Genomic DNA, 15,410 nt, shown 5'->3' with positions numbered 1-15,410 from the left:
CTAACTGTCCCATTTTAGGAGAGATAGGGTTGCCACTCGGCAGGTATTAGGTCGGTTTGGATGACAATTATAAATGGAGACCAGCGGTCGACAAAAATATTTAAGTGTCGGCAAAACAGTTTAAAATATTTACAAAACAAGCAATTATTTATTGTGATAACGTCACAATGCCGGGCTGAAATTTTTAATCATATTTTAAATGTATTTCGTTTAAAATATATGCTCTCCACCTAAAATTAGTAATGCCTTCCCCTGTGCATCATACTTTTCTTTTAGCAATGAAGTCGTGCAGGTCATCTAACACCTTTCGGGGAAAATTTTTAAATTGAAATAACGTGACTTCCGGTTTGCATCAGAAATTCTAATATAGCTAATCTGGGCTTCCTCCTCCTAAGGTTTTCATATCTTATCTCGTCTTTGATATAACTCCATTCACGAGATTAAGCAAAGACGAATAAACAAATGACAGTGAGAATTTATTGGTCTACAGTTTTTTCAAATTGCAGCCCAATTATATTTTAATTAAAAAAATATTACATAAAATTATTTTTAATACAGTAGAGCATCGATTATCCGACCCCCTATTAACCGACTTATCGGTTAACCGACCGCGTTCTAGTTGGCAAATTCAAATGTCCGCTAGTGATGTGGCGCTACAACATTTGGTTATGTCTTGGCTACTTTAATATTATTTTTGTTAAATTTTTGCATGTTTTAGCTGGCAGCACTGGCACGACCATGAAAGAGAGGCTAGTATTTAAACCAGGCCTAATACGCTTTACTAATAATGTATTTTTTCATACTTTTCGGTTATCCGACTTTTCAGTTATCCGACCAACCCCAGTCCCCAATTAAGTCGGATAATCGATGCTCTACTGTATTTATTATGTTTACTTAAAAGTTTAAACAGCTTTTATAAGTATAAGTAAACATATACCTTAATTACTTTTTTTGCAACAATAATTTGTTTAAACAAACATTTTCAACCCTTTTCATAGGTCTACGTCAGGTTAACAAGAAGATTCGCACTGTTTAATAAGACAGTTCAAATCTTTTTGTAAAACCTGACTGTGAAAAGAATCAAGAACATTCTTTTATAGAAATTAAAGTGTTGTTAAAAAGTATTTAAGGTGCTGTTCAAGACAAATTAAGTATTTTTTAATCATAAAATGACTTTCCCATTATAACAATGTTTTTGTTATGATTCACAAATGATGCTGTAATGCGTTTCGCGTGATTTTATGTAAAAATAATTCTTTACTCTAAATTTACTGCTGTTACACGCTAAATTCATTTTTTCAAGATGAATCAGTCTAGACATTTGTTTAATTCTTCTTTTCCTTGAGTAAGTTACCGGTACATGCAATTGTACATTTAGGAAAAACCTGGCTCAAGTGAGTGAATTCAAAACTTGGTTAACTCGTAATGACAATGATATTCGTTCCGTTTGTTGCATCATTTTCAAACTTCATTTAGTGTTAAATGCGATGGAGTTATAACATTTATCAGGCATTTCCGATTGAGATGTAAAGTATTGACCGTTTAGCAGAGAAGGAACAAAAGAAGCACGACCTTGTCAATTGGACCCAATGCAGTCAGGTAATATGCCACTTGTAAGGTGTTGACTTGTAAACAGAGGGAAAACAAAGGAAGCGCCGACTTTGTCAATTGGACCCACCTGTGGTCAGACGATAGGCCGCTTGCCATATAAAAAACTACTAAACGTAAACAAGTGTAAGCTCCACTCTCGTCGGATAACAGCGGAGCTAAGTGTAAGCTGTTCAAGAAAGAACGGTTTGCGATTAGTCGGAAGTGTTCCGTCCAAAAAACCCTTAAATAGCGGAGCGAACGGGAGAGGGAGAAGGGCAAGAGACTGGTGCACGGTAGTCTCAGGCACTTGGGTAGCCCGCTGAGCGTAGAGAGAGTGCTCTCCTCTGGTAAACAAACATCTTAGGGACGGTTTAGTGCGGAGACTAGACTGACTGTGCAGTTGAGCTAACTCCACAAGCTAACTGAAGCCTCCCCAGAGTTTAATAGTTCCCGGAAGCTAATCCAATACGTGAGACACCACACTTTGTTGTCCTGCATATATTATGTTGTCGAACTTGTACATTCTACGTATTTTGTTTTGTAAATAGACTGTAAATATTTTCTTAATTGAGTGTGGAGGTGTACTTTCCATCGAACCAGAATCAACTATCGGATCGTGATACACACGGAACCCAACTCAACAAGACGGAGTTTGAAAAAGAACTTTACGAGATCTTCACTGGCGCAGTCTTCGACAGGATTATCTTGCAACTCTTCAGGAGATTATCGCAAGGAGACAGGAAAGTACTAAGCCCACTTTCAAGATAATTGAGGACTTAAGAAGAAAGAAACCAGCACAGGACACTTACGAAAGGAAGAGCAGCCGGAAATTAAAGCGGAACAAAGCTATTGGTAAGTTGTTCTTAATTATTCGTATTCGGAATGCCGGGACGCAGAAGGACTCAAGGGTCAAAAAAGGGAATGTCGTGTTCTGAGGATCACGAAGGTCGGGCTGATCTTAGTCAATCCCATGTAATGGATAGAGTCAGAAAGGGAAAATTTGGATTCTGAGGTCGAGGTTATTGATAACTGGAACGAAACTGAGATCAGACAAGATAGAGAAGTTGCGCCGGCAAATTAGGCTAGCTGAAATAGAAGTTAGAAAGAATGAAATAGAGTTAGAAAGAAATCAGTTACGAAGCGAATCTAAGAATAGTAGTAACTCTGAGCTAGGAGGTTACTTGGATAGTCTAGCTAGGAAAATCAGGTGGGCTTTATCCAAAATGCCAGACAAGGAAGCGGAAGTACCGTTGTGGTTCCGTACTGTGGAGGTTGTATTACAAACATACAACGTACAGTACCGGAAGAGCTTCAGGGACAGTTAGTTTTAACGGTACTATCAGAGAAATGCGAGACAACCTTGAGTAGACTCACGGCAAACGAAATCAGGGATTACGAAACCTTAAAACAATTCGTGCTAGACGAAATAAAGTTGTCTGCCGCAGAGTATCTTAAGAAATTCACTTCCTCTGAAAAGAGAAATAGAGAAACATGGCTTCAATTTCGGGATAGGATGCAAGACCTATACCGGTACTATTTGAATAGCAGAGGCATAGATTCCTTCGAAAAATTGACAAAGCTAGTTATTTCTGATCATCTCAAGACTAAGCTAGATGCCGACATTAGGATTTACGTTTTGTTACAAGAGGGTAAGGGTTGGATCACGCCGGAAGAAATAGCCAGGTATACCGAGAAGCATACAGGGGCTGTAGGAAATGGGGATTTTAGGTATAAATCCGAAAGAGATAAAAGGGTATCGTATTATGACTGAAATGGGAGAACCAACCAACGAGGACAGTCGATAAAACTGGGAATGTGAGCGCAAACAATAGAGAGTCTGAAGTGAGGGAATCAAAAATAAAATCTTGTAATTGTAATCAAATGGGGCATTTCAAACGAGATTGTCCTCGGAAATGTATTAAGGATGAAATGCTGAGGTTCAAAGCAGCGCGAGTTGTTCAACAGTAGACGAAACGGTAGTCTGACCACCAGTTAATAGCGAGGTTGAGGCCGAAGTTTTAAACGCGAAAACGTGTACGTCTGACGTTCAGCGCTGCTTTCCTGTAAGCCTAGAAGTTTGACAATGGCGTTTGGAATGTCGAGCACGATTCCGCTGACTTTCCAAACACCATTGTCAAACTTCTAGGCTTACAGGAAAGCGGCGCTGAACGTCCGACGTACACGTTTTCGCGTTTAAAACTTCGGCCTCAACCTCGCTAATACCTAGGGTAAGAATCGACAAGGATACGATTAGTGGAAACGTACTCGCTAGCATAAACAAAAATTCTTTGCTTACTTGTCGAGGTCAAAAATTCTCTACAACAGTAGACACTAATTAGGAAGTCTTTAATACCCGGTTACATGTCCCGTGCAGCGAGAAAAATCAAGTTAATCGGCGCGTTCGGACAGCAGGTATTCGCAATGTTAGTGATAATACCTGTAAGCTTAAAAGGGCGGCTAGACAGAAAAAAATTATTATACTCCAGTATTGATAACCTACGCTTTGACCGATAAGCTTAGCTGCGCTACGGATGCGTTACCTTCGGCAGCCGATTTTTGCGCTTTAAAGGAAGCTAAGCGGACGGAAAGAAATAAACGGCAAAAACCGGTCGTGAATGTCATAGCTGCAGAGGTTAACAAAGGAGATAGTCCAAACCTTACGGTGAATAAAAAGGGCAATATAAGAAAATATTGAAAGGCTTGTCATAGTCGTCAGGTAAGCGCTCCCTTTTGGCAAGATGACCGTACACTTCATAGTACGAAATTGGTCCGTTGGGCATTGGCGTCACAGAAATACAATGTCGAGTTTCTTAATTAATGAATGTATTGTGCTTGTAATGTAAATCGTTAATTTTTCTAAAATAAAGTATTCAAAAGAATCTGAATCGGAAGAAAGTTTGGTATCATCCTGTCACTAGTTAAAAATCTTAAAAACGTTAGTTTTCTAGCGAAATATAGCAAGAAAGTTGTCACTAAATCTGAATTCTTGTAGCATTTTATCGAAAATACTAGCGACGGCTTAAACTCTAAAAGATATATTGAATTATAGATGGATAAAAATTACATAACACAAATAACATTTGAAACTCTCATTTCCCAACTCTATGATTTGTTCCTATCCCTTCAATTTTTCAGTTTTTCTAATGCTTTTCAATCCAAAAATGCTTTAATTGCTTTTGTTTTCAAGCTATCAAAGGTCGCTATTTTTTATCTACATGAGTCTTTAGAATTGTAAGGTGCATATACATTAATCTTGTGTAATTCTTACATTTGTTCTATATGCCTTCCCTTTCTTTTCTATCCACATGCCAAACAATTTATCTTTTCCCCAATGAATACTCAAGTTTTAATTTAAATCCTAAGCTCTCTTCTATACCTTTACCTTTATTGCCAGTGTTATTTATTATAATAACGTCAATTTAGTTTTAATTTTAGTGATAAGCACGTAGTATTTTTCATTTAAATTTGTAATAATAGAGATAACAAACTCTTACCTTAAATCATCGTCATGAAATATGTGTAATAAAGAATAGCCATGGCGAGGAATTAATCCAATTTTATAGTACTGTTCATCATCTAATTGCGAGTTATTTCCTCCTCCAGAAGATGCACCAAGTAAAAACCTATTTATTAAATTTATTAAAATGCATATTCTAAATATTTAAAAGTTTATTTTACAATAAACAACAAAAATTTTTTAAAATATTTTTAAAGTTTTTGTTTCTATTTTGAAAGTGTAGTTTTTTATGTCAATGTTTAATAACTCATCATTGAAAATGATTTAAATTGCTAAGTTTATCCATTATCATTTCACTATTGATAATCATTTGACAATACACATAAGTCATTTTGGTTAAATTTACCTATGGTAATCAAAATGGCGGCACGTCTCTAATTCCAGGAAACAGAAGAAGGGAAACAGTGGTGACCTATAAGTTCTAACCTAACCTAACCTATTTTAATAATTTGGTTGGTAATAATTATGGTAATTTATTAGAATAGGATAGGTTAGGTTAGAAGGTGCGTCCCCACTGTTTCCCTTCTTCTGTTTGCTGGAATCAGAGACGAGCCGCCATTTTGACTACCACAGGTAAATTTAACAGTCATTTTTTGTATACCTAAGGATGTAGTGAAACATTTACTTAAGAGAGAAATTTCACAGTAAATTTTTTCAAAAAACATTTGAAGCATTCATCTTGTGAACTAATTAATTTTGTGAGAAACTAACAAAATTAATTTGAATTTTACTAAAACAGGATTGAATATTAATGTTATTTATCATCAGAGAATTGCATTATTTTCAAATTTTATAAAACTTTAAAAATGTGACATTACTTTGCTGAATACATGCTAAGAAGTTGAGCCCAAATAAAATCTTTGTCAATTTCTTCTTCACCTATTGTTGATGCTAAACATAAAAAAATGTTTATTATTTTAAACTATATAAGTCAATTTATATCAGTTTACTTAATTAAACAAGAGAATATATGCAACAGGTTCAAATATTAAAAGAAAATTATGCTCATTTATTAATTAAATAAAATTTTTAATAAATCATATAATTAAAATATTAATTACAATCTATTTATCTAAATTATAAGTTGAATGTAAAGATGATCCTTTATTAAGACCTGAAAATATTAGTTCACAATACAGAACAAATGCTGCAGGAATAAAAAATGTTTATTATTTATTATACAGATATTCCAGTTGTATTTATTTATCAGCTTCAGTTTCTTTAGTATCTGTTTATATTCAAATATTCTTTTATTCTCACTTATCTTTAAATCAATGCAATTTAGATTAAACTTAACACTATATTTGTTACACTAACAGTTTTTTAAATTCATTTTTTTAATTTATTATAACAGGAATAGGAAAAAAACAAGAAGCTATTTCTTCCTATTTTCTTTGTTATAGTTAAGAATACTACATATATAGCTATTAGTGTAGTTACTGTGACTCTGGGGACTCTCTCCGTTCCACATATAGGATGGAAATGAAATGAAGAAAGATCTATGAAATCCTTTTTCTATCTTGATGCAATTAAACTTATTCTAACTCACAAATTTATTATCTTATGAGTGGAGAAAGATCGAATCGACGAGAATTTTAGAAAGATTTAATTTAAATGTGGGTTGTCGATGGAGTTAGGCATTAGTCAATTAAACGACAATTAGGAATATAGCTATATATTTATTTAAACAAAAACTATAATTATCGTATATACACATTAAATGGCAATTCAAAATAAAATTTTGATAAGAAGAAAACAAAATGTTTAGTTTCGATATTAATACAGAGGAGGAAACTTCAAATCCTAATCTATCAAATCTATACTAAAAACTGAGAATTTACATAATATAATTATATTAACTATTATTCTTACATGTTCATCGTAAAGAGTTGAAAGTTTTTGGGAACGAACCGAAGTAGAATACTAGGAGAGGAACAAGAGTATTGGTTAAAGCAAGAAAAGTGCGAGCGCCTTAGCATGAACAAAGGCGTGTTTGAAGGTGACTTCTCGCCTTTTATAAAGAATTTTATCCAACAGAATTATTAGAAATAGCTCTCCATGCTTCCGCCACGTGACGGAAATCACAGGTCCCGCAGATAAAGAGAAAGAGATCGCACTCTAGCTATCACTTTCAGAGGAACTGAATGGCTTTCCTCTAGATCCAAAGTTTTTTCACAGCAGGCCAGATAACTGAAAGAATGACGAGCGCAGACCGCATAACTATTTTGTTCAATACAGTATACTGAATACAGAAAAAATAAAGACAACCAGTATACTTATTTACCAATACACAAACACGATCGCCGCAGCAAGCTCGTAATCGCTTTCGTTAAAAACTTCATTGCAGTGCTTACAAGAAAGGCGCTGTTATATCCAATATCGCAAAAAGTCGCCGAATTTTTTATTTTACTGATTTTCCTAAACATTGTATTATTGTCAGATGCAAAAATCAGATTGGACTAATTTTAGCATTTTTACTTACATTTATTTTAATTTTTTCTACATAGTAAGTTTATCTATGATATTTCTATATAAATAGTTATATTTTATCTCATTTGTGGCGCAGTGCAGTGGTGGGCTGGATGAACTGACCTCGCGGGCCGGATCCGGCCCGCAGGCCGTAGTTTGGTGACCCCTGTTGAAGCTTGTAAGAGTTCCATTGTCCATTCAAATAAAATTTTATTTTTTGGTACAACCCGTTATTTAAAATCTCATACATCTCACAATGCTATCAGTGACAGTTTGCAGAAACCAAACTTTCTAAGAAGCATAGAAAATGTATCAAAGACAACAGCAAGCTGAATACCGTCAGTTAATGGCTGGGGAACAAGACCGTATCTTGGAACTGTGCTACCTTAGTTTGTCAATGCATACAGTCGCCACATTTGTTGGGCACAACATGAGAACTATCCATCAATGTGTGACACAATAGATGCAAAATCATCTGCAAACACATTGAAGAGCATGTGGATTGCCCTGGCACGCGACAGAGTGCACAGGCCAGGCAGAATCACCAAACGGTCCGTTGGGTGAATTTTCCACAGCATGTGACATCCGAAGCAATCTGTCTCCGTCAATTGGTGCATCTGTGTCCACCCAAATCATTTTTAACAGGTTGCATAAAGTTGACTGCATGGCAACCAGCAACAACGGTGCTAGTAACCACTTGAACAGGGATGCAAGCTTGGTGTCATTGTCATCACAACTGGACCACTGAATGGTATCAGATATTGTTTACAGATGAATTTTTCTTTTTTCTGTGGAGGAATGACAACTTTGGACAGGATTGGCAGTATTTTGGGAAACACTACGTTCAGCTCTCTTTGCTGAGCATCGATCAACAGACAGCTCTGGTGCACATTTCTGGTACTCTGACAGCAAACCAGTACGTCACATGAATTATGGGACCTTCTGTTCAGCCACTGGTGCAGACTGCACCTGACACGGTGTTCCAGTAAAACCATGCCCAACCACATTTCGCACAGCAAACTTTCACCAGCCTGAACAGAATTCGCATCCATTCTTGGCCAGCAGCCTTGCTGGATTTCTCTCCCATCAAATACTTATGGGACTCGTCTGATATGAAGTGCACTGGTGACCACCACCACATACTGTAGACCAGGGATGAGCAAAACGCGGCCCGCGGGCCCCTTGCGGCCCGTTAAACATGTTTATGCGGCCTGCCAAGCATTTCTAAAATTGAATTTATTTTATCAACTTTCTCCCATCAATATATTGTTATAAAATTAATTATAATAAAATGGTAGTACATACTAAACCGAAACTATTTTTTGTGACGAAATACACACTTCTCGGCGACTTGTTTAAACATGCAATACGAACGCGCTGCGTCTGTGCTTGTTTGTGTTTGCTTCTGTCACACAATCAGTCAGACTGGTAAGCTGTTAACTAGCAATTTTAGAATTCTTGTGTTTCTTGAAAGGCGTGAGTGCAATATTATTGTCAAAAAGGTAACATTAGAGTTTTTTTTATTCAAAATTAATTTTTCCTACAAATTTTTTTAACTTTCAAATTTTTAATCCATAATAGCATGTCGGAAAAGCAAACAAAAAAAAAAACGGAAGGTTGCGGATGAGCACAGGCATTTCCAAGAAAAGTGGAAATTTGATTATTTTTTCGCTTTTGTCAAAGTTAAAGCTGTATGTTTAATATGCTCAGAGACTGTGTCGACATTAAAAGAATATAACATAAAAAGGCATTACGATACAAAACATGAACAACAATATAAAAACTTAATAGGACAACTCCGGATAGATAAGTTTAATCAAATGGAGAAAAACTTGGGAAAACAACAGGCTTTTAAAAATCAAACTATTTTATCAAATACGGCAGTAAAGGCTAGTTTTGTTGTCAGTCAAATACTGGAAAAAAAATGAAACCCTTTGCGGATGGAGAGATGATAAAAGCATGTCTGACTGCTGTTGCAAAAATAGCATTTCCTGATAAAATAAATATTATTTCAAACATTAGTTTATCAAGGTTCATCATTGCAAGAAGAATTGAAGACTTGTCCGAGAACATAGCAACAACGCTTCGTGAACGCATTGCAAAATTCGAATACTGTTCTCTAGCACTTGATGAGAGTTGCGATATTAGCGATACAGCACAACTGGCTATATTTTTACGTGGTATTGACACCAAATTTAATATTACCGAAAAATTGTGTTCACTGATTCCAATGCAAGGGACTACAACCGACAAAGACCTGTACAATGAACTAAAGTCTGTGTTGGAAAATTTTTCAATTTCATTAGAAAAGATTATTGGTATATCGACAGATGGAGCACGAGCAATGTCAAGCATGGAGGTAGGAGTATCGGGAAGGCTATTTCAAGACATTAAGAAGGTCACAGGAAGGGAAATATTCGTTAACCACTGCATAATTCACCAGGAAAATTTGTGCGCGAAAAGATTGAGTTTGCCAAATGTCACAGTACCAATAATTAAACTAATCAATTTTATAAAGTCGCGCGCGTTAAGTCACCGTGAATTTAAAGAATTCCTGAAAGATTTAGAAACTGAATATGGCGACGTGGTTTTTAATACCGAAGTACGTTGGCTTAGTAGGGGTGCAATGCTAAAAAGAGTATACAACTTAAAAAGCGAAATACAATTGTTCTTGGATATGAAGGGATATGCCTTTCCTCATTTTGATAATAAAGAATGAATGTGCGATTTTGGGTTTCTTATCGACATGGCTCAGCATCTCAATGATCTTAATGTGGAACTTCAAGGCAAAGGACAGTTTATTCACAATTTGTATGATAAAATTCAGGACTTTGAGCGCAAATTAAAATTGTGGAAACAGCATCTTTTGCAGAATAATGTGTCTCACTTTCCACATTTAGAAAAAGAAAACGTTACTACTTCTCAAAAATACGCACAATATATAGACATTTTAATCAACGAATTTCAATTACGATTCCAATTGTTCAAAGCTGAGAAGACAGCGGTTTCCATGAAAATGTTTTCCTCGCCATTTAATATCGATGTGGATACAGTTCCCGAAGACTTTCAAACGGAAGTGATTGACATGGGGAATAATACCGATTTAAAAAATGTATTTTTATTAGTAAACATCGAAAATTTTTATAAATCTTACGTGAGCCCTGAGAAATTTCCGCTTTTGACAAAAAATGCAAAGCAAATGATGTCTCTGTTCGGAAGTACAGTACGTATGTTTGCGAACAATTATTTTCAACCATGAAATTAATCAAAAATGACCACCGATCAAGACTGAGTGATGCACGATTAGAATGCTGCGTACGTGTAGCTACTTCATCAATTCCGGCTGATATTGATCAGCTTGTATCGAAAAAACAGTGCCAAATTTCTCATTAAAAATTTCAAGTAAATTCGTTTTTCTGTTCTTTTCTCGTTTGTTTTTATTTTGCATTAAAATTTGTATATGAAATCTTTACTTTTTTTTAAATTTTATATTTTTATTCTAATATTTATTATAAATAAAGTTTTGTAAATTATTAATAAGTGTTACTTTATGTGCGGCCGGCCAAAAAATTTTAAAATTTAAATTGGCCCGTTGATTAAAAAGGTTGCTCACCCCTGCTGTAGACGACATGTGCATTTCAGTGGACACAGCTTGGCAAGGGATTAATCACCTTAATTGATAATATACCTGTGAAGGGCATTGCTCAATAAACAGGTGTCTGTTGCATATCTATATTTGTTTGTTCTTTTAATCATTTGCATATGTTTCTCGCCTCTACTGCTCTTGCAATGTGCATGTGGCTATACACATTCCTCCATGGTATTGCAATTTCACTTCTGAAGAGTGTATTGTTATGTACAGTTAAATAGAATAATGGAAATTAAAAGAAAAAAGAATAAGTAATAATGTAGGTTTTGGAGATTGATTGATTAACAATAAATAAATCTCAATATACGGTAATATTTTAATCTTTCGTTACATATTCTTCTATTTTAAATTCATATCTTATGAAGTAAATTTAAAACTTTCTTTTTAACTAAATAACTAATCCCATTGAATAATTTTCTATTAAATTTCATATCTTTTGATCAAATATTACTTACAGTTCAAAATTATATTCTCGCAAGGAGCACCTGTTAGAACTTGTAGTCCATCAATAACCCTTCCAGATTCTAAAGCCTCATAACAACCATGTAACTTGGCAGCTGCTTTCTCAATCAATGAAACCCAAAGTTGTTTTCTTTTCGCCTATGAAAATTTTATGTATTTTAAAGTAGTACCCTTTTACAAGTTTTAATATTGAAAATACTAATAATTCAGCTGATATAAATCAATATAATTATTGAAACTAATCTTTTAATAAATGAAAAAGAACAAACTTTCAAGTATAATTATAGAAAACTATTTTTTTGAAATTTGATGAATATATTATTTGTAAAAATGTGTATGGATTGCCAAATTGATCATACTATTTATTTTCTATTACTATGAAGCAATGTAAATGAGAATCATCACCAATTATAATATATAATTTAAAAACACACACAAAAAAATACCACTGCATATTATATGAAAACCATATGTAAAAAATTAAATGTTTTAATTTCTAAATTCTTCAAAAATCTTAAATTTAAAGTTCACAAAAATAAGCTAATTGGTAATAATAAAATTTACATCTTCAGAGCTACCAGGGGGCAACAGGACCTACAACAGAATACATATTGGGAGCCATATAGTAAATTAAACGATTATATTAAAGGAGGTAAATGAAAAAAAACATAGTGTAAGGGTCCCTATTTTTTGGGTCCAGGACAATTTGCTCCCTTTGTCCTCCTCTTGGTATTCCTGGGCTTCATTATTTATAAAGCTTTGTGTACTTATGAGTTAGTTATCTAAAGATAATTTTTTCTACATTTTGTTTAAAGTTGACTTTTGACAGAATACATCCTATGTTTAAAAAAATGTATCATTGAGAAAAAATTAAATACAAGAGGGTCTTGAGTTTCAAGATGCGATTAATTTCTTTTGACCAGATAAAACGCGGTGTCGAATTTGACCCTTCGTAGCCCGAAATGATTTGTTTTTTACCTAGATAAAAGAAACCAACCAATAGGAAAGCTAGAAATCTGGGGAAAAAAATCCTTTAAAAGTTTGGATCTCAAGGACAAAGGGAGACTTTCCTCCGCTTCTAGTTGTGAAGTTATCTCTCTGGTCTGCTGTGTCCCACACTTCATCCCTCCCTTCACCCTATTGCCTTGGACTGCTTTGGTTTTCGACGCTTCGTCACCGGGCTTCCCGAGCCTCATAGAACATCTCAACAGACCGCCTCGGGGCCATTGACTCTACCGACCAGCACAAACAGTCGACAAGTTAAGTGTAAATAAACAAGATCAGCCTTTGGGAAAATAAACAGATTTTCTAAGACTGATCCTGTGTCCAGTGACGGCGTAATAAGTCTAGGAATAAAGAGGCCAACATAGCGCTCACAAGTACCAAAGCTAAACAAGAAGCGTATTATAGTAACTTTAAGTACTTAAAATTCTTTATTACGTAATTTATGTTACTCATACTTTAAACAATATTTCAAACAATAATTTTGAGATTACAACATTATTTTTTTTCAAGTAGTTCTGATAATGAAATTATAAATGTTCTTAGAATTAAAACATTGTTTAAGAAGAATGTCTGAAATACAACATCTCTAATTTTTATTATTACTGGCTTACATTATTTATAATTAATAAAAAATATATTATAAAGCTGTATAACAACATAAATGTTAGGAATATGTAATTTTCAAATGGAGATGAATATATTTAAACTATAAATTATTGGATTCGGTTATAATATAATCATCAAACACAATTTTTATACTTACTTCTGAATATAACAGAAATCCATTGGCATCACATGGAAGCAAGTCATCAATTACAACTGATTTCCAATAACCATTTTTATATAGCTGAAATTCGTAGGCTCCTTCTGGACATATATCTTTTGTAACGATAACTCTTTCTAATAGCTGCGGCTGTTTAACTAATACAGCCAAAGCACTCATAAGCCAACAATCTCCAAGAGAACCTATGCAAAATTTTAAAAAATAAATAAGAATTATATGTATGCCTAGTCATAGTGTGATTTCTATTATTTATAAACTAAATTAATAAATCAAATCATTGATCAAACCAGTAAAAATATTTATTAAGTCATTTTATTTCCTACAAAAACAATTAATATATACAGCTTTAACAATAATATTGTCAATACCTAATATCATGTATTGACAACATCATTGCTTCGCAGTAAGAGAGTATAAAAAACGACCCTGGTCCTTTGTCAGTCGTTGTATTTCGTGCTGGAATACATACAGTATAGTGTGTTGTTCACTTTCAATAGTTCCAGCTTTTGGAGGATATAATTAATAGTATTTCTCATTAAAATATATTTTAAAATGCTGAATTTAATACCAGAATAAACAATTGAAACATTTACATTTTTATTTTGGTATATCTTTTCAATTTTTTACTTACAGTTAGTTAAATGTAATAGAAATGAAAAGACATAAATTTATTCGGATAAGTTATAAATATAATAGGAAACAGTACATAAAGAAATTTATTATTTTATTATTTGAATAGCTAAAATATTATTTCTTTATATATGGAATCACAGGTTTCAATATATAAAGATTACAATATATATTTTATTATAATCTTAATATTGAGAAAGTGCTATGTCATGATATTACCTTGTACTATATCTGAAACTTCTAATGGATATCGAATCATAACCCAATCAGTTTCAAATTCAGCATGAGTAGATTTTATTTTACAAGGTCTAAGCCATTGGCATTCTGCTTTATTAATTTTCGGATCATAATACAAGGATTTTGAATCTGGTGGAAAGCTGTTATCAATGAACTTTCTTTTACGCTATAAAATTGAAATAAATAAATAACAAAATAAGAATATAACAGTTTTAAAAACATTTTTTAAAATGAAATAATAATAACAATACTGAATAAAATTGTAAAAATAAAACAAATTACTGTATATGTTACAGTAAAAACCCGTTTTTAGTTAAAACGCCTTTTAACTAGTTGAAACTAGTTTTTACTGGATGTCATTGTTATAACTAGAATTTACTGCTAGTCAGAAATGAATTTGAGTTAAAACTAGTTTTAACTAGACAAAACGGATTTTAACAAAATGGCTTAGTAAAAACTGTTTTGACCAAGGTCATTCAGCTAACACGTTCCTATAGTGTATGATGAATTTCGTATCGCTTTAATCCTTTTCCCCCGACATCTTGTTTACGTTTATTTTGCGATCCCTCCTAAGGCAATATAGGTCATTCAGGTGATATTATTTTAAAAGTTTACCAAAAATCAACTTATCACTATATCTATATGAAAAAAATCACTTACATTTATTAATATCTTTAGTTTTAAATACGATATTTTTCAATGCATTTTATTAGAAAAATTTATAAAAAAATAACATATATCAGAACTGACACATAAACTTGATAATTTGTAACATTTTGTGAAAATTAACATTGTCTAGTTACATAGTTGTTTGCTGGCACTGAGCCAGAAAGACGTAGAATATTGTTTTGTACAAATCGATGTAACACTTATGCATGTATGTTTATTCGTTGTGAAATTATCGCACATTATATCAAACATTTGTTTAAAATCAAAATTTTATACTGCTATCAACTAATATAATGAACTATTATACTTTATTCACTTTGTATCGAACGAGATTATATCTATTGTTAATAAATTTTACAAAAATCGATATTTACTAAAGTAACGATGAATCGGTACCC

The 15,410-nt window shown here is 33.4% G+C and overlaps 1 protein-coding gene across 2 annotated transcripts in view; it reads right to left on the bottom strand.

The window, feature by feature from the left end:
* The window catches only part of LOC136988787 (calpain-D-like), a 31,605-nt gene extending 17,093 nt beyond the window's left edge, over positions 1 to 14,512 (bottom strand). For both annotated transcript variants that reach the window (XM_067286751.1, XM_067286756.1), the window contains exons 1-5: positions 14,326 to 14,512; positions 13,456 to 13,658; positions 11,681 to 11,825; positions 5,926 to 5,998; positions 5,085 to 5,213 (exon numbers count right to left, since the gene is read on the bottom strand). In XM_067286751.1, coding sequence (XP_067142852.1) covers positions 5,085 to 5,213; positions 5,926 to 5,998; positions 11,681 to 11,825; positions 13,456 to 13,658; positions 14,326 to 14,365 — 590 coding nt within the window. In that variant the 5' untranslated portion in view covers positions 14,366 to 14,512. The remainder of the gene's footprint in view (positions 1 to 5,084; positions 5,214 to 5,925; positions 5,999 to 11,680; positions 11,826 to 13,455; positions 13,659 to 14,325) is intronic.
* Positions 14,513 to 15,410: the final 898 nt, after the last annotated feature.

Source organism: Centruroides vittatus, unplaced genomic scaffold, assembly GCF_030686945.1.
Source record: "Centruroides vittatus isolate TY-2023 unplaced genomic scaffold, ASM3068694v2 contig_1276, whole genome shotgun sequence".
Lineage (NCBI taxonomy): Eukaryota > Metazoa > Arthropoda > Arachnida > Scorpiones > Buthidae > Centruroides > Centruroides vittatus.
The sequence above is the reverse complement of the archived record's forward strand: the minus strand, read 5'-3'. Positions and strand labels throughout refer to the sequence as shown.